Below are 19835 nucleotides of genomic sequence, written 5' to 3' on the forward strand. Positions count from 1 at the left end.
TTGGTGGAGGTATGACGTAAATGCTACACGGAACTTTTTAAATTATGAATTCTTCTACATCAAATACCATACAGTACGCTCCACGGAGAGTCAAATAGTAGGCAATCATATCTTTACCAAATCTTTGGTTATGACATTATATCAACATTTGAAGGTCCCTACCATGCATTTCTTACCCAAACTACATAAACAACCCGTCAAAAATCGTCTCATCTCGGCTTCTAGTAAGTGTTCTACAAATCATCGCTATGCTTTTAAATAGTTCCCTTGCTACAATTAAAGAACGTATTGCTAGTAATACCAGTATATGAAAATAATGGAATTAACTATTCTTGGAGTGTTCAAAACTCTTCGGAGGATTTTACATGAATTACCTGCTTTCAATGATACTTTCGATTCGAATACCAGTTATAACTTTTCAACTCTTTACACTTCCACACAATCTTTCACAAACAAGTTTTCTTTTTCAATACTTCAATACTTCGAATAGTATAAATGCAATTTATTTGCTGTCATTCATACAAAAAGCCTTCTTCTGTAATGAAAAAAAAGATAGATGTTTTGGATATAAATACTTGGACTGTGATGAGATGGTTAACATTGTCTATTTTTCTCCTGGCCGACATCTATGTTCGTATTGCATTACAATTTATCGACAGGCTGCAGTTCACAGATGCGCTCGGAGGAGAACCCAACAAATACAACTCTTCTTAAACGTGAAGCCCCCTATATTGTATTCTATTATATATATATATATATACAGCCTATTAATGATACCAGGGGTCCGAGCCATCTCGGAACACCCCTTTTTCTACAGTTGACGGGAATACAAACAAAAAATTCTTGAATAAATGATGAACAGATTGTATGTGCATGTAAGCATGCTATTATCATGATATATTGTTTTTCTTAATAAAAAGAATGAAAAGTTATAAATAAAGTTTTTCACCTTGTTCAGCTTTTCCTGTACAAGACATGTCTATAAATCAATGGAATCTATTTACTTGAAACCGTTTCATACAATTCATTTAACACTTATGTAATACAGCATAAATAAACGTAAAAAATCTACAAGACAGAATCATCGATTGTTTAACATCGAGAGGTAAGGTCACAATGCTTCTGACTCTAAAATGATGACAGAAGGATTGCAATTGATCCAACTTATCAATCACTCAGCTGATTCAGATCAATTCTTTACAAATCTCAACCTCACAGTAATTACGGAGTCGTTTATTTCTTTCGCTCAGATCACTTTTAATGAAGTTAACTTTTAATTTAAATTTATTTGATTTTGACATAAAACTAATTTTCTCTGAAAATACAGACATTTACTAGTTTCAGTATTATTTTGTAGTCGGAATTTTTACAAAACAATATATCAACTGCGATTGTCATTCTTATTTTGATATACTAATGTTTGTGACAATTAGAATGTTCAGCAAAAATCAACATTCAGAGTTACTAATGACTGAATTACGTGCTAAGTAATAGTGTGTGGACATACGATTTATAGAATGGCCTGGTACCTATTTCTTTTTCTTGGAAATATCACAGGTAAGGTTTTTGTTAGAATTTTGTATAAAAACATGCAATAAAAAAGAAAGAAAAACATATTCTGTGATTTTAGAAATGTTTGCTCTCTTTTCTGCTTGATTTTTGTGATTTTTTTACATAAGTATATTCTTTTATGACGTTATATTTGTATTTTTTTTTGTTTTGTATAGATGTTTTTTTTTCTATTTCGTTTTCTCGTAGTAGGTTCCTTTTCTATTTTTTTTCAGCTATGATTTTTATAATTAATATAAAATAGGATTCTTTGAAAAACAAGCAATTAAGTAGGCCGGACGAGTATGGTCATGTTAGTATAAATTTGTATAGTAAAAAATGCCGTGCTATAACTATTTCGTATAGTAATTTTTGGCTAAAAGAATCTTTCTAAATGCTTCTATCAATAATTGATTCACATGAATCTACATTATATAAAAGTGTAAATATTTTATAATAATACAGATGCGACTACACGATTTTCATTACTAGGATAGTACTATTCATGAAATATTAGATGTGACCATAGTTAAAATCTATGAGAGGATTTTTGATAATGATCTAATTTTTTTAGTGTGAAGTGTCAAATATGGGAATGCATGTTATTATAATTATTTTTTCTATTATTAATAATTTGGTATGCTTTTCTTCCAAGGACGAACTAGTAGATATTTGGTGGTGTTTAATATGCCTTCCTTCCAGGCAAGTTAGTTATTGGTAGTTAATACTGATTGATGTGCGTTTCTAACTGGAAGTTGTTTGTTATTTGCCATTAATATCGTCACTCTTGTTAATTTATTTTGCATTATTACCATATTACATATTACTGTGTTCACCAATGTCTAAACAAATACAATTAATAATAATAATTTTGGTTAGCTAGGTCCTTCAATGCTAAATTTGACAAAAACAGGTAATTTTCAATTTGTTTCAAAATACCTTCAACAGCAATATATTGAGCTAAATAGAATTTTGATGTTTTGTTTTGTTCACACATTGTTGTCAATATAATGGAATTTTATGCGACTGTCATACAAGTGAGAGGTTTAGCTAGCGTTAAACCCAGATTTAATCCACCATGTGTTTGAGCTTTTCATTTTGCCAATTGTTAAGGGACTTTCCGTTTTGAATTTTCCTTGGAGTTCGGTATTTTTATTGTTTTACTTTTTATACAAAATTGTTGAAAAAATGTTTTAAGAATTTAAATTGAAATTATCATAATGCGTCCTTCACTCTTGCAAGTTTGATAGTGGACTTGAAACCAAATCAATACAAAGAGTAGAACAGGTTTTTTTAGGAAGCATCTAATGCAATATCATGAATCACAAATAATCTACGGAAGATGAGTGTCAGCTTAACGCGTCAATATGTATTTTAATGACACTCTCATTTTATTAATCTTTTTAAAAACAAAATAACTTCAACTTACAGATTGTTTTGTACATTAAATCATGAATGTTATTATCTTTAAAGAACTAATTGCACCATCTAAACACATTAGGTCTGTCACAGTTAAAACTTTTAATGTAAAACAAAAGTTCATCAACCTCAAGTCAGTGCTTTCAATCCTGTTGTATTACATTAATTCCATAGCATTTGATACTTATTTAGTTTATTGAGATCATCATATCTTGGTTGACTATTTCGGAATACATGTCACTAATGACGACAGTTTCAACAATTCTACAATTGTTTCCTCTTTTATCACTTATCATAAGTTTTACTGGCGAATATGACGGTTGCCACTAGCAGGGCAGCGACTGCTTACATATCAAGAGCACACGAATTCCTCCCTGTTAAGATAACTTTCGTGTTGCTCACTTCTTAGTTTCTTATGATTTAATGGATAAATTATTTTTGTGTTTTCGTATTGTTTTTTTTTTTTCTTATCACAACTTATGATTTTGTATTTGTACTTTGTTGTATTTTGAGCGAAAGCTAAGGTTACAACATACAGGTACATAGTGTAATGTTTATAAAGGTTTCATACGAAGTCAAAATTTCAAACAAGATCGCATGGTTTGAAACCATAAAATGCTATTTAACAAAAGTAAGATATTAACGGGCAATAAAAAGCCACAACCATAAGTCGAATAAAAATGTACAAGACAATATACAAAAGAACACCATCAAAGAAACATCACACAAAAACAATACAACACACAAACCAACCAAAACAACGGGGATGCACCAGTGATCAGTTCCTGTCGCATGATATTAGAGATTGAATATTTGAATTATGTATGAATAGTCGGTTACCTTCCAAATAAAACTGAATAATAAGTTTATGATGTTTTCATGTATGATTTATGAAGCTTTTGAAATATTATTATTCCTGAAAATGAATCATTTAAAAGACAGAATCTTTATCTATTAGTCTTTATAATCAGATTTTGATGCCCAATCATGAGTAATTTTTGTTTATGACAATAAATCACAGAAAAAATATTGGATACAATTAAATAACATTATCTCCGCTGACTTAATTATTTCTAAAGGACACGATTTTTAAAGATTGCCAAAGAAATAAGCAACTGTTGCTTTTAAATTAATCTTCATGTCTTATTAATTGATCACGCTGTTTTATAAAATGCAACCGAAAACATGCGACAAAATAGTTCTTAAAAGACTTCGTATTCCATATAAATGACATTACTTTGAATAGTGCGGATAACATGGTATCAACGGAAGGTCGTCACGTTTTAATCTGTGCGAATGTCATTTCGTGAGATGGGTTCTGCAACACCTACAATGGAAGCTGCATGAAATATTTGTTTGTTACTCAATATCGTAGGATAATTACATCTTGATATGATTATTCTAAAACAAGTGCATGTTTGACTTTCTCCGTAGTTAATATATGGAGAATATACAAATCCTTCAATATCATCTACTTTAGTCAACTGTAGTACTGGGCAATATGAGGAAAATAAACACATCCTATCAAAACATTTCAGATCACTCTCTGGCTTTAAGTACTTTGTTAAATGAGAAGGATGTACAATCCATCCCAAACTCTCTCTTGATTGCAGTACGTGTTATTTATATGCCAATCTTTCTAATTTCACTCTACATGAAAGTTCACTTACTCAAACTTTGTTTCTATATAGGTTTCTCTAAGTAAAAATTATCAGATAATGATAATAATGATAACTTTTACGTTTAAGAGAAGAAAAATAGAAAAATATACTTTTGTTACATACTATTTCCTTGGAAATCAGCAATTAAATGATATATTAACAGAAAAATCATTAGTGTTTAATTGTTTACCTGCTATTGGTTTGATTGCTGTTTATGTAGCTTGATGGTACTTTTATAATATATAACTTTTTAAGGGGAATATGGAAGATTGAATATACGTAGGATATACACCGATGAGACATACACCAAATAACTAAGAATACCCTTTAAATGTTTTCTACAATTTTCCATGGAAAAAATGTGTTTTCATTTCTGATGGTACGATGACGCCAGTTTAAAAGGCAAAGACAGGAAACTGTTGTTTGACATAGTGTTGATTCGCATGACAGAAGACGCATGCATAGCAGGGGAAGATTATATTTTAGACGCATCCGATCTCGCTCTTTTTTTATTTCATTTGGTGGCCTCAGGTTTTGTTTTTATTTTGATTTAATATATTACATATGATATTCTACGATATTTAAATATCGGTAACTCACCGTTGTCTCTAGCTAGGTTATTAGAATGTTAAGGCAAACATAGCAAATGAAATACAAAACTTTGTATCAAGTAAACCGAAGCCACGAGAAGGAAAGATAAGGTTAGTTGCAACCTTGCAACGTTGCCATCCACTAATCACGCATATAGTTTCTTCTGGAGTAGAGTTTGCATGAATATCTTTAATCCAACCTTCAATTTTAACGGAGGCGTTTAAATCAACATGTTCTAAAATAAGAATATAAAATGAATTTATGAGAATGAAACATGATTTGATATAATAAAATAAAACAAACAACCGATATTAGGTATTCTGCACATTAATAGAATCCATTACTGGCGAACAAACAAACGTTAATGATAGAAAGAATATTACTGTAAGCCTAATAATCTCGTTTGTATTTCTTTATAGATATAGAAGTATAATTTGTGGATAAAGCTTCCGCTAAGAGATATATTCCCTATTTCAATTCTCATTAATCAACCTTAAAGTCATCTGAATGTTGACTACCACACACGGAATTTGATCCCTTCCATTTAACTCTGACCGCATGTGGCTTCTAACTATTTACTGGTGATCAATTTCCAGGAAACACTTGTGTAAAATGGTTATCTAATTTTTACAGTAGCCTTCTAATTGCCGAAGCCTCACTTGATTGGACGTTTGATGCTATACGTCAGACTTACCGTATAGATAACTTGTTTCCTTTGCGTAAGTAAGAAAAACGATATTTAATTTCGTTTTCATTACCAAATAATGAGTAAATAAATTCATGTGGCCTTCACTTAACTCTATTATAGTCCGACAGAAAAGATCTTGTTTTTTTTAATGTGTGTTAGTTTGCCTATTGCAGTGTTTCTTTGTGGTACTTTTATTTATATTTTCTTCATAGTCAATGCATGTAGTCCTGTGTGAACGGGTTTTTATTTTTTATATAAATGTACATATAACGAAAACATATTCCTTGATTGTTCATCGAAAACTTTGGTATCTTTGATGATTTCTTTTTTAACATCGGTAAACTGCTTTCGTTTTCAATTTATATTATGACATTCGGTATTCCACTGGATATTGATTGTGCACCCCTTCTGGCCGACGCAGTTTTGTACTCGTATGTAGGATAATTCATACAGAACCTTTGTAAAGAAAAGAAAAAAAATCTTTAAAAGCACTCTCAGATATATTGATGATGTCCTTCATTTATTAACCCGCGTTTCAGTGAGTGCCTGAATCTCATATATCCCAGTGAACCTCCGAGTAAGGATATAACCGAAACGAGATGGTCTGCTAAATATGTTGATCTTTTCCTCGACATTGACACAGATTGGCGACTTCAAACTAGGATCTATATTACAAACGTGATGATTTAAACTTTCCAATTTCTCGCTGGTAACATACCATCAGCCCCGTCGAAATGCGTTTATATATCTCAATTGACACGCCACTGAATTATTCAGAGTTTGGTAACTATATTAAACGCACCTATCCCATTGAACTTGAAATAAAGAATACACCAGATACAGTTCAGTTTATCCTATATCTTTACTTTCATCTAGAAATTAACAATGAGGGTCATTTGAGAACAAAACTTTACGACAAAAGAGATGATTTCAGCTTCCAGCATATAAAGTATATATCTACCAGTAGATACAATATTCCAGAGCTTGCATTTCCAATAATGAGTTCATTGATAGTGACTTACAAGGAAGCTGTTAAACCAAGTGTTCCTATTGAAGTTGAGATCACCCCTCCGAAAATTTTACGGACGCCATCACGATTTGGTTGAAAGATATGGAAAATCTGTGTCACAGATGACAACGGATATGTTCTAATTGTCAGAAACGCAATTCCGCCTTCTTTTCCTTGAATTTGACGTCTCCAAATTAGACTTATCACCAAGTTTGTACTAACGTGAGCAACACGATGGATGCCTCATTTGAATAAGATCTCCTACTCTTTCGGAGGACTTGATATCAGCCCAGTTTTAGTGAGGTTTGTGGTGCTCATTCATTTGTTTTCTATGTTGTGTTTTGTATATGGTTGTCTTTTGGTCGTATTTCGTTTTTTACCATGTTGTCGTCGGTTTGTCATTGACTTTTGAATGTCCTTTTAACATTTTCTGCCTCTCTTTTACCCTCCCGTATGTTCACACTCTACGGTCACCATTACGAATTGGTTGACCGATACAATGTATACAATCTCACTAGTGACATGCTTTCGCGGTTTGAGATACCAGATTATTCATTAAATCTTTGATCTGTAATTTTACCAATTGTGTCCTTTTCCCGATTGTGGTATTTTGAATGAGTGAAGATTCGAATAGCTGGTGATATATGTATAGCAAGAGACGATACCCCATGCCGACGCATCCGGTCTCGCTCCTTTTACGGTTCATGCGATTCCTTCAGTTTCTAAATGTTATTTTGATTTGTGTCTTCTTAAACGATTTTTGAGATTTGAAAATTTTTTGACTACTGTTGCCTTAATTCATGTAGTTAAAAAGTCCATTGATTGAGAGAATTGTCCCCTTGTTCTAGTTTATGATTGTCTATAATTGCTTGTACTAGAAGATTCTCGCTTCCAATAAATTTTCTTACCTTTCTACTACTTGTATTTCTTTACCTCAAAATTTCATTGATAAATGTCTTTTTTTCCTGACTGCGGTCATTAAAGGTTTCTGTCGAAGTTCCTTAAAAGTCGAACATCTACATCCTTTTCCAATTGACATTATCAGCATTTTCATATAGTAAGTACTTTTCTATAAGAAACCTTGTTTTGATATCTACCTTTTAATTTCGAATGAAATGGTCTTAAATCCGGATTTACTTCATAAATATTAAACATGCCAATATTGTAAAATTCAACGTAAATCTTTTCTTTTACATTTGTCAATAATTGGTTGGTCAATTTTCTCCTATATCAAACTCTCCATGTTTTATCAACCGCTGCGTTTGTGCCACTGCCAGTGGACGTTTCTTCCCCGAGGGTATCCCTAATACAGTGGTCAGCAGACTTGTGCTGACCTTAACTATCAATGATACGATCATTTTCTGTAAATTTATATTCATAAAATGTTAAGATAAGATACATTGAATCACTAAGGATTTTCCACTTCAATGCATAGATGGCACAACTTTTCGAACACCACTGACGAGTCTAATGTAGAAATATCCGCCTAGTGTCTTTGATGGGTCTTCCCTTTAATAGTCATCCAGTAAGTTTCAGGTTTCCCTTCAGACTGAATCAGATGTTTTTTGTTTTTAATTTCATTTTGGAGAGCTTAACTGACATGTACAATAGTACAGAGTTCCTACAGAAAGACAGCAATTTACAATATTACCTTTTAAAGTTATATATTGTCTTAATAACTATTAGCTGGTATACATGTGTTGACATGAATTATCATTGATATGGTAATGATTATAAATTAACTGTTTACAAAATTGTGAATTTTCGAAATACTAAAGATTTTCTACCCAAGGAATAGATTACCTTAGCTGTATTTGGCAAAACTTTTCGGAATTCTGGGTCCTCAATGCCGTTATGATTTCTTTTATTCGAGCGTCATTGATGAGTCTTTTGGAGATGAAACGCGCGTCTGGTGTACAAAATTTTAATCCTGGTATCTATTATGAGTTTATACCATTTGAAATCATTAGAATACCTACGTTTATTCCTAACCCCCGCACCCCCCTCCTTTTGTTCTGGTACTTGAGGTATATCATTAAAGTAGAGCTTAGTTGAAACAGTATTTATTATTGAAAAAGAGATAATAACAATGAAATTGTACATTTATACATAATACATGACAAAGCTTGCGTAGCTTAATTTTAATTGTACCAAAAACATATATAGAGTATAATTATCAGCACGTATTTCAATTAAAGTCGGTAGGTTGATATTCAATATCTGAATTCTAAACAAAAAATACACTATTTCAGAAGATGTTTATACAAATGTATGCCTGTCCCAAGTCAGGAGCCTGTAATTCAGTGGTTGTCGTTTGTTGCTGCATATCATATTTGTTTTTCGTTCACTAATTTGTACATAAATCAGGCCGTTAGTTTTCCAGTTTGAATTGTTTTACATTTGTCATTTCAGGGCCTTTTATAGCTGACTATGCAATATGGGTTTTACTCATTGTTGAAGGCCGTATGGTGACCTTTAATTGTTAATTTCTGTGTCTTTTGGTCTCTTGTGGAGAGTTGTCTCATTGGCAATCCTACCACATCTTCTGATTTTTATAGTGACTTATATTCATTTACTTGTGGTATGAGCAATTCTAACATTTACCCAAGTTTATATAAATTTTTATTTGTACACGAGACATGATCTTTTTAATTAATATCTGGAGGTCTTTCTATTCTATCAGCCAATCGTTCTACTATTTTTTAAAACTCATATTAATTGATTTCATGTTCATTTAGCATTAAGTACCTTTTAAATTGCATTAACATTAGCGGTACCAATTTTACTGCACCAGATGCTCAATTCGACAACAAAAATTTCTTCACTTATGCTCGAAGCCAAAAATGCTAAATTAGTAAAAAAAAAGATAGGTAAGAAGTCAAACACAATATATAGATAAAAAAAAATTCACTTAAAAAAAAAAGAAAAATTTGGAGCCATAATAGATTTTATAAACAAGACGATAATTCTAATTCTAATTTACACTCTAAATACGAGAACAAAAGGAGCAAACAACAAATATTATAGAAAAAACAATCGCCAAACAGGGAAATACTATAAGGGAATTTAAGAAAGACGGAGAGAGAATAATGTTTTGTAAAGTTATAGACACAATATTTGGATATTCTATTTCTTATCACAATGTCACAGTGAGTTAAGACCGTTTCGATACTAAACAAAAATATATAATTACTGAATGATTTGCAAAAAAAATAATGTTGTTTAACCTTTTTATGTATCTGTGATAAGAATAAAAATGCCTGCTTTCTTTCTAGATCACCCTCCCGAAATTGCCACAGATGTAATATTTTGATATATGATCAATGTCAAATTTGACTATTTCAGATTTGCCATTGTCGTTTTAAAAAAAACACACCCTTTGTCCCATCATATGGCGTTAACACATCTTTGTTGGTCGCATGCATTCAATTGGTTTCATTAATAATGTGTGCTATTGACATACAAAAACTACTCTAGCAGGTTCTTACTGAAATCGACGCAATACAAGTTTTGTGGTCGCTATCACGAATTCTGCTGCCCTCCATTTGTTATAAATGATACCGTTTCATAGTAAATATAGTTCACATAGAGATCTGTATTAATAAAAGATAACTGTTGTTTCGTATTTTATTTCAAAACCGCTCGCCTTATTTATTGTAGTTTTACTGACAGTAGCAGACGACAATGAACATCGTCTCGTGCGAGATTTGATGAGAGCTTATGATAAGAGACTCCGTCCATCTAAGAATGCATCCCAGTCGTTAAATGTAACATTTGGTTTAGCTTTGTCACAGATAATAGATGTGGTAATGTATAATAACTGTTGTAATTGTTCTGTACATTTCAATATTGAGGTGTCTAAAGGCAGAAACACACCAAAATGATCAAATTTCATTGATACGACTCCAGATAAGAGTTAAACATTGTAGACATTGAATGCACCGGGGTTGATTTCAGGTGCTCCGGAAAGGTAAGCAGATCCACCTCCACATGTGGAACCCGGTGATAAGTCTAATTTGGTTTAAATCTCGAATATATCTAGACAAGAATAATATGTATTGACCTAAAAATGCAGTCTTTTTTTTTCACCGTTTCTTGTGTAATCTTTTTAAGTTCCATATTCTTTTATATATATATCAATCATCCTGATGACCCTTTTCAACTTGTTGAAATAATATTTATATATAATTTTATATTAGGATGAAAAGAACCAGATATTAACAACAAATTGCTGGCTCAATCAAGTAAGTTGTATTGTACTGTTATGCCCCTTAGCCAATCAAGTAAGTTGTATTGTACTGTTATGCCCCTTAGCCAATCAAGTAAGCTGTATTGTACTATTATGCCCCTTAGCCAATCAAGTAAGTTGTATTGTACTTTTATGCCCCTTAGCCAATAAAGTAAGTTGTATTGTACTGTTATGCCCCTTTGCTGAGCTGATTCTATATTTGCTGTTTTGTTTGTTTTTGTTAGCTTTTTGTTATTAATCAATAATTCGTATATCAGTTTACCGATTTTAAAATTTGTCTTATTTAGACATACAAATTGTTCCAAATACAAACCGATAATGCGAATAAATATGCATCTGAAACACTTATCCATAAATTGTGAATATGGCTGTGTTTAATGCCTATTATATCATACACCATAAAGTCATTTTTTTTCTAGGCCATCATTTGTGTGAAAGAGAGTCGAAATATAACAAAGGGACATTCAAACTCATAAGTCGAAAACAAATTGACAACGCAATGGCAAAAAAAGAAAAAGACTAAAAGACAAACAACAGTACACAAAACACAACATAGAAGAACAAAGACTGAGCAACACGAACCCCACCAAAAACTGGGGGTGATCTCAGGTGCTCCGGAAGGGTAAGCAGATCCTGCTCCATATGTGGCACCCATCGTGTTGCTCATGTAAGTACAAACCCGGTGATAAGTCTAATTCGGTATGTCACAATTGGGGAAAATGGTCGGGATTGAGATTACAACAAGTGGAACATATCCGTCGGCATCTGTGAAACAGATGTTCCATAACGGTCAACCAACTCGTGATGGCGTTCGTAAAATTTACGAAGGGATGATTTCAACTTCACCACTTGGAACTCTTGGTTTAATAGCTTCCTTGTGAGCAGCAACCCTCTATCAAGAAAATCATGATTGAAAATACAAGCCCTGGTATATCGCATCAACTGGGAGATATATTCTCCATATGCAGGTCGTGCTGGAATTTTGCTACATAGAAAAGGAAAGTTCACAATTGGGAAGCTGAAATCATCTCTTTTGAAGTTAGGTTTTGTTTTCAACCTACCCTCATCGTCAATTTCTAGATTTAAGTCAAGATGTAAGTAAGTAAGTAAGTGAAAGGTTGAAAGTAGATAAACAAATAAGTTAACGTTCTCAAGGTTATGTCAAAGAAGGTCTCGTCCATTTTCTAAAAAAGTTAATCGGAAGATACCAAGACCTTGTTGATAAATATTCCGTATCAATTTCACAAATAATACATGATGGTCTTGAAGTATAGATTCTAGGCACTCACGTTGTTCATCATCTTAATTACGTGTTATAGCGTCCCCAAGTTTGTGTATATTTAGAAGTGGACTGGACAAGTTTTATAGGACTGATGAAATATTTCAACCTTTCAACTATGGGATAAGGAAACTTAATATAAGTCATTGTCAACTCAGAAATAATGCTAGCAACATAAATTCACATTTGTTTAATCAGTTCTTATCAGAGAACACTTTTTGTGCAAACTGTAATCACCCTGTTGAGGATAACCAACATTTCTTTTTGATTTGCCCTAAGTACAATGATGTAAGACAGATCCTACTTGATTCCATTTACTCCATTGTTGATAATGTTGACATAAATATTGAACTATTACTGTTTGGAAACAGATTATTGTCATATCATATGAATATTGCTATTTTAAAATCTGTTCAGAAATATATCAGTGACACTCAACGTTTTATTTGAAATTTTCTTAATTTTTGTTTTATTTAGTGTTATTTTTTTTTCTCCACTTCAACATTAATTCATTAATTCCACTAAGCTAGCTTAGTGTCTCTTCCAAACCATATATATATATATTTCTAATGACTTATAATGGATATTTACATGTTTCAAGGTACTTGAATAAATGATGAGTAGTTGCCTATATACTTAAATATACTTTACATTTAGTATTTAACACTGTAAACATATATTGCTTGTGTGTGCGCATGAGTAGCATGCATGTTGCACTATATTATATTATTTTAGATACAGTTGTTAGTATTTGATTTATACCTTGTACATGTAATATGAAGAGAGCTTTTATAGGCTGTGCCTGTTGCTCAATCCTTTTCCTATCTTAATGAATAAAATATGTTTCAAATCAAATAGCGTTTTTTTTATTTGTCTTTGTATATTTTCAACCTTTACTGTTTATTCCATTTTTTGCCGTTGTGTTATTGTGCTGTGGTCATATTTTGTATTCTTGTCTTTTGCTTTTATACTTTGTCTGTGAAGTGTCTATATGCCAGTTTGTTTTTCTTTGTTGAAATAGTTGTTTTATGGTGATTAAGATTATAACACAATGTTGACTGCTGTTCTCCAATTTTTGACATTTTTACCTATTATGTCTGTTTGTTTTGCTCACACATTGTTGTCAATATAATGGAATTCTGTGCGACTGTCATACAAGTAAGAGGTTTAGCTAGCTATAAAACCACGTTTAATTCACCATTTTCTAGATAAGGAAATGCCTGTACCAAGTCAGGAATATGACAGTTGTTTTCCATCCGTTTGATGTGGTTGGGGTTTTGATTTTGCCATTTGATAGGGGAATATCCGGTTTGAATTTTCCTTAAGTTCGGTATTTTTGTTATTTTCCTTTTTCTCTCTACATCAAACCTTTATGAACAATTTTACATCATTGATAGGGGTTACATATATACTACCTTTCCTGTTTAAATTAGAGGCAACGTAATTTATCGATGTTCAAATCTCACATATCCCATAGGAAGACTCAAATCAAAGTAAACAACAGAAACTGAGGGAATTGAGGAGTGATGGTAATTACACATTAAATTTGTAAATAATTCAGTAAAGACCTTGATTGCTATTGGATTGGAAGTAGTGCAAGTAACTTTGTCTCGTGGCTGTCTGCAAAAAATAAATATCTCAAAGGATAAGTAAATTAAAATATAAATCAGAAAATAATAAAATAGTAAAAAAAGTAAATACAAACGAAAATAGTTCACGCAATTAATTATTTTACCTTGGGAATCTGTAATTGAACAGGTAATTTCAATTCTCAAAGCAAGCTACCACACGGTTTTCTTTTCCTTTTCAATGAAAAATAAAGATAAAATCTTACCTTTTCAGATGTGGAAGGACAATGGATTATCGTGGGACCCAAAGAAATATGGAGGGATAGAAGTTATACGTCTGCCACATGATCTCGTTTGGAAACCAGATATTTTCTTATATAATAAGTGAGTTTTTAAGAATTGAAAAAAGAAGCGGAAGATTATAACGAGAACATTAAACTTAAATGACGTAGAAAAACCGACTAAATCATTGCAAAAAGGGAAAAAGACGAAAAAACTAACAAAAATCTACCAAACACTATATAAAAAATCTAAAGACTGGGCAACACTAACCCCACCAAAAACCTCAAGTGATATCAAATGTTCAACTGTTTTGTTTTATAGAATATTGAAAAAGATATATCATCATATATGTAAACCTTTAGAGCATCAAAATTTTTAAGTATTTCAACAATGTGTTACATTTTAGTTTGTAATAAACGTATGTTATGATATATGAGCACATAGCACGTGTTTTGGAAACAACTTCTTGAGTTGAAACAAAACTTATTAAAACATTTGAAGCCAAAGAAGACCGAAAGCATCTTATATCAACGGTGACTGGGAGTTTCAAGTTTTATATAATGTGAAAAAAGTAAAATAACAAAAATACCGAACTCCAAGGAAAATTCAAAACGTAAAGTCCTTTATCAAATGGCAAAATCAAAAGCTCAAACACATCCAACGAATGAAAAACAACTGTCATATTCCTGATATGGTACAGGCATTTCTTTATGTAAAAAATGGTGGATTAAACCTGATTTTATAGCTAGCTAAACCTCTCATTTGTATGACAGTCGCATAGAGTTCCATAATATTGACAATACTGTGTAAGCAAAACAAACAGACATAATAGGTAAAAATGTCAAAAATTGGGATACACCAGTCAACATTGTGTTTTAATCTTAATCACTATAAAAACAAATAACTAATTCAACAAAGATATAGACACTCTTTAGACAAAGTTAAAAGACAAAAATGAAAGACAAGAATACAAAATTTACCATAGCACAATAACACAATGGCGAGATGTATAAATACTTAGCCACGCCAAAAGCATATTACTAAAATTGGACTTAACAGTAAAGGTTAAAAATGTGCAAGGCCAAAAAAAAAAAGAACACTATTACACGTAATTGATATGATAAACATGGACTGGAAATTAGCAGACAAATGTATCATGTAAAAAGTAAAATAAAACAAAAATACCGAACTCCAAGGAAACTTCAAAACGAAAAGTCCATGATCAAAAGCTGTAACACATCAAACGAATGGAAAACAACTGTCATATTCCTGACTTATGTAAACCATTATATAGTGTAGTCCAATACAGTGGCATTTAAACGTAATATGTGTTTTATCAGGTTCACTCAAAACTAAAAACTTTGGAAAGCCGAAAATGTTTGAATGCATCAGGACCAAAGAGGCCAAAAATATAGCCGTCAAAACTTTATAATGTGTAATTTGCCTCAGCAAAATGTAACCCTATTATTCTACAATAAAATACATATCATATGAAATGAAAATTTAGAGACAATATACATCATTTAATAAATGCCAATACGCATGCACTGGCATGTGGGTGGATGGTACACCCGAGTACTAAAATCCACTAACAGCGTAAATGATCCAATGGTTGTAAAACACAATTCTAGAATAACCTCAACCAGGTATTCTCGTGACCAAGATAAAAGACAAAACATAATACCAGCAGACATGTTAAATGTTTGGGATGATGTTTACCTGTTTTGTACATGCGTTTGTTTTGTTTCGAATCATTATTTGATTTTTGTTTCATAACGTCCAATTGTAAATATCTAACGGAATTTTTTTACAGTAAAGATAAGTAATGTTTATCTTTAATGCTATATGTTTCTTTGCATTATTATTGTAAATAACTACACATTTAATGGTAACTATTTGTTGAGATTTTTTAGTATTGGTAATGACAAAATCTATTATTGATTGATGATTTATTACCTTTCAGTGCAGATATTTCTACGTTCTATTCCTCGTTAAGCTCAAATATGATCGTTGCCTCCGATGGAAATGTTACGTGGCTTTCTATGGTAATTTTCAAAAGCACTTGTTCAATAAATGTGCGATATTTCCCATTCGATGAACAAAACTGCTCAATGACTTTTGCTTCGTGGACATATGACGGTTTCCAGGTGAACTTATCCCTGACAACAACGGAGGGGGACATCTCAAACTATATTAAAAATAGTGAATGGAGCCTTCAGAAGTTGTACGTAGAAAGAAATGTTATGTATTATTCCTGCTGTGCCGAACCTTACCCTGATATAACCTTTTATATTTATATACGACGTCGACCTCTGTTTTATATCTTTAACATGATAATGCCATGCATTTTGATAACATTAGTGGCATTGTTAGGTTTTTATATTCCGTCTGATTCGGGAGAAAAGGTGACAATGGGAATAACAACATTACTATCTATGACAGTATTTATGATGCTTGTAGCTGAAAATATGCCACCGACATCTAATGTATTACCCCTAATAGGTAAGTTCTTATACAGTTGTTTTTGCTATCTCAATTATTATTGATGGTGTCATTATTTGTCTTATATATTGCGCTTAAAGGTTATAATGGGTAGCACACCTTTGTAATCTATGAATTACATAAAAGAAAACTCTTAACAAACGTCATACACAATACTATTGTTTGAAAAGAACACACAAAATATACAAATATCGGCACGTTTATCATGCCAACTCCTGAAGAAAGAAAAAAGTGAAAAAACATTATACTATTAATTGGTAACACATAAGTTCTTGGCAAATACGACAAGTAAATATCCGGTTATAAGTCGCTTTCAGCGATTTTATAAACAAGAAATAGATAATCGCTAGTGTTAGTACGACTTAAATAACAAAACCATGATCATCTCAAATACAAAGACATGTATTGTAAATAAAAAAGAATTTTATAATTTTTTACTTATGATTAATTGATATACCAATAATCAACAATGTAATATCGTACATTGTTTGTCCTGAGTCATCTCATTGATGAACAATTTTTGGGACGTAAGTTTAGTATACATATATAACTGGTATAACTAGTATAAGAGAGAAGCGAAAGATACCAAAGGGACATTCATACTCGTAGTATAACTAGTCAATGCTGATCATTTTATCGTTGATATAAACTTTGTTTATTTACAGGTATATACTATGGTATCACAATAAGTATTGTTTCGACGGCAACCGGAATGACTGTGTTTACCTTGAATATTCACCACAAGGGTCATAGAGGCAGACAGGTTCCTCAACTCATTAAGAGCCTTTGTCACAATTTCTTCGCAAAGATTTTATGTATTCGGTTAGAAAATGCCGATTACAGTCCTTCCCGAGTGGTAAGTTGTTAGTACCTGGATTCAGTGACCAGTCTTTTTCATGTGACTGTTCATTGCTCAATACATAATTATAAACTAATGAAAGGAAAATCAACGTAAAATAACCATTTGACCATCAAGGATGGATAAGCTAACTTTAGGTTAAGACAATTCCACTTCGGTCTTCATTTATTTTGGTATTAAGACTTCATTTTGCTATTGTTACATCTAGAAAAAAAACTCATCAAAGATAAAGGGCTTATAATTGTGTACGCTAGACACGTTTCGTATACATTAGACCCACGACGCTCGAATCAAAACAATTGAACGACCAAATCAAATACAAAGTTGAAGAGCATTAAAGGCCGATAATTCCAAAACTTTGTGGTAAATAAGTATTAGATAATTTATACGAAGTAATTAGTTCGTAAACGATAATCAACGCCCAATGTTAATCGCAAGTTGATTATCGTTTCCAAATCTACATCTTCTTATGAATTCTCTAGCCTAACTAAATTCTCGTAAAATGACTGTCTATTGTAAGACTTGACCATAATTCATGCGAATTACATAAAGAGTATTCATATTTTGTCATTTTCTTTTTAAAATGTCAGAAATGACTGTATCCACATGGTTCACATCTATCGTCAGGCATCCGAAAAGTCAACAAAAGCTAAGTCTCATTCAAAATTTCATACATCTAGTACATTTTGATTCTGCAATTGTTAAGAGAGTATGTTCAATTATAGCTGTTAGAAATTTTGCATAGCAAATTGTAAGGAAATTATTAGCTAATATCCAACCAAAATTGATAATTTCAACGTGAATAATCAACTATGCTTTAGGTTTGGATGTATAAATATATGTATTTCTGTTCATTTTTTATTCAACTCTCCGATAGTAGCGACCACACAGTCGTTGGTTACAAAAGTACAGTAAATACTAACGATACGGATTTAGAATCTTGTATTAGAAAAAAACATTTTTTTTTTAAATTTCCAGTAAAATATTGTTTTAATCACAAAAGTACTATACTTCATTTTCATATAAATGTGACATTTGTTTTCTTTTTGTCCGTCATATAAGTAGTGCACTAAGTAAAAGTTTTACGTAGGGTTTGGCTGGTATATTAGACTTTATTTTATGTAGAGTCAGTTAAATGTTGCCGTGATGTTTATTTTGACCATTTATGATCAAACAAAGAAAAAGTGATTGATAGTATATACTGTAAACTGAAACCATAAGTAAACATTTGCTACGATGGAAATGAAATCGAAAGTCCTTTTTCGTAACACGTGACAAGTGTCATTGGTATATAGATGTTAATTTTAAAGTTTTATAACTATAATGTGATAGTCGCAATCGTATAACGGTTCAATTCAACACATCACAAATTGAAAACGAACATTAAAGCATGTTAAAACCTGACATCTGGAGTGGAGTCCTAATGCTTCCATAGACAGTTTTTTGTCTTTTTTTCTATTTGTCGTCACAGTTTTGTCGTTCAATATTTTGTATTGCTTTCTAATTATATCTCTTTATTTTCATAGTTAACTTGTATTATATTGATCCTATGTTTTGATTTAGAAATGTCGAATGATGAGCGTTATATATTCCGTTGGTTATCAAAACCACAAGAAATAAAAACAATAATAAAAAAGAAAACAATCAAATGAATAAATACAGAAAACACAAGCCATAATGCATATTGGTACGGAAAAGAAGCTCATTATCAATGCAACAGCTACAAAATGTGTGTTCTAATGTATGGACAAGGGTAATTAATAAAAAATCAATAAAGCGCTTTAAGAGTATAAATTAATTTTAATTGTATATGCTTAGATCGAAGACTACTGTGATTATTAAGGAGCATGCATACAAATTCGACCCCCGAATATGTTGAACGTTTTTCAGAAATAAACCTAATCCTTTTAAATCCAAATTGTGTTATCTTTTCTTCAAATTTCAGCTTTCATTAAACCAAATGATTTCGTTTTATGTGTAATATGCATGCTTTTATCACAGTGAAATCGACATAATGTTTTCCTATGCTACGAAAGTAGTTTCGTTAACATGGTCTATAGAAGTGTAAACCAAGGGAAAACGTTTTGTATTTGGCAAAACCTTTCAGACTGATTGGTCCGCAATGCTCCTCAACTTCGCACTTTATTTTGCCTTTTAAACTTTTGATTCGAGCGTCACGT

The 19835-nt window shown here is 31.8% G+C and overlaps 1 protein-coding gene across 1 annotated transcript in view; it reads left to right on the forward strand.

The window, feature by feature from the left end:
* Positions 1 to 1517: 1517 nt before the first annotated feature.
* Positions 1518 to 19835, forward strand: part of LOC127727840 (neuronal acetylcholine receptor subunit alpha-10-like) — a 29896-nt gene continuing 11578 nt past the window's right edge. The window contains exons 1-6 of the mRNA XM_052234953.1: positions 1518 to 1557; positions 10577 to 10722; positions 11116 to 11160; positions 14287 to 14396; positions 16258 to 16796; positions 17462 to 17652. Coding sequence (XP_052090913.1) covers positions 1518 to 1557; positions 10577 to 10722; positions 11116 to 11160; positions 14287 to 14396; positions 16258 to 16796; positions 17462 to 17652 — 1071 coding nt within the window. The remainder of the gene's footprint in view (positions 1558 to 10576; positions 10723 to 11115; positions 11161 to 14286; positions 14397 to 16257; positions 16797 to 17461; positions 17653 to 19835) is intronic.

Source organism: Mytilus californianus, unplaced genomic scaffold, assembly GCF_021869535.1.
Source record: "Mytilus californianus isolate M0D057914Y unplaced genomic scaffold, xbMytCali1.0.p SCAF_2, whole genome shotgun sequence".
Lineage (NCBI taxonomy): Eukaryota > Metazoa > Mollusca > Bivalvia > Mytilida > Mytilidae > Mytilus > Mytilus californianus.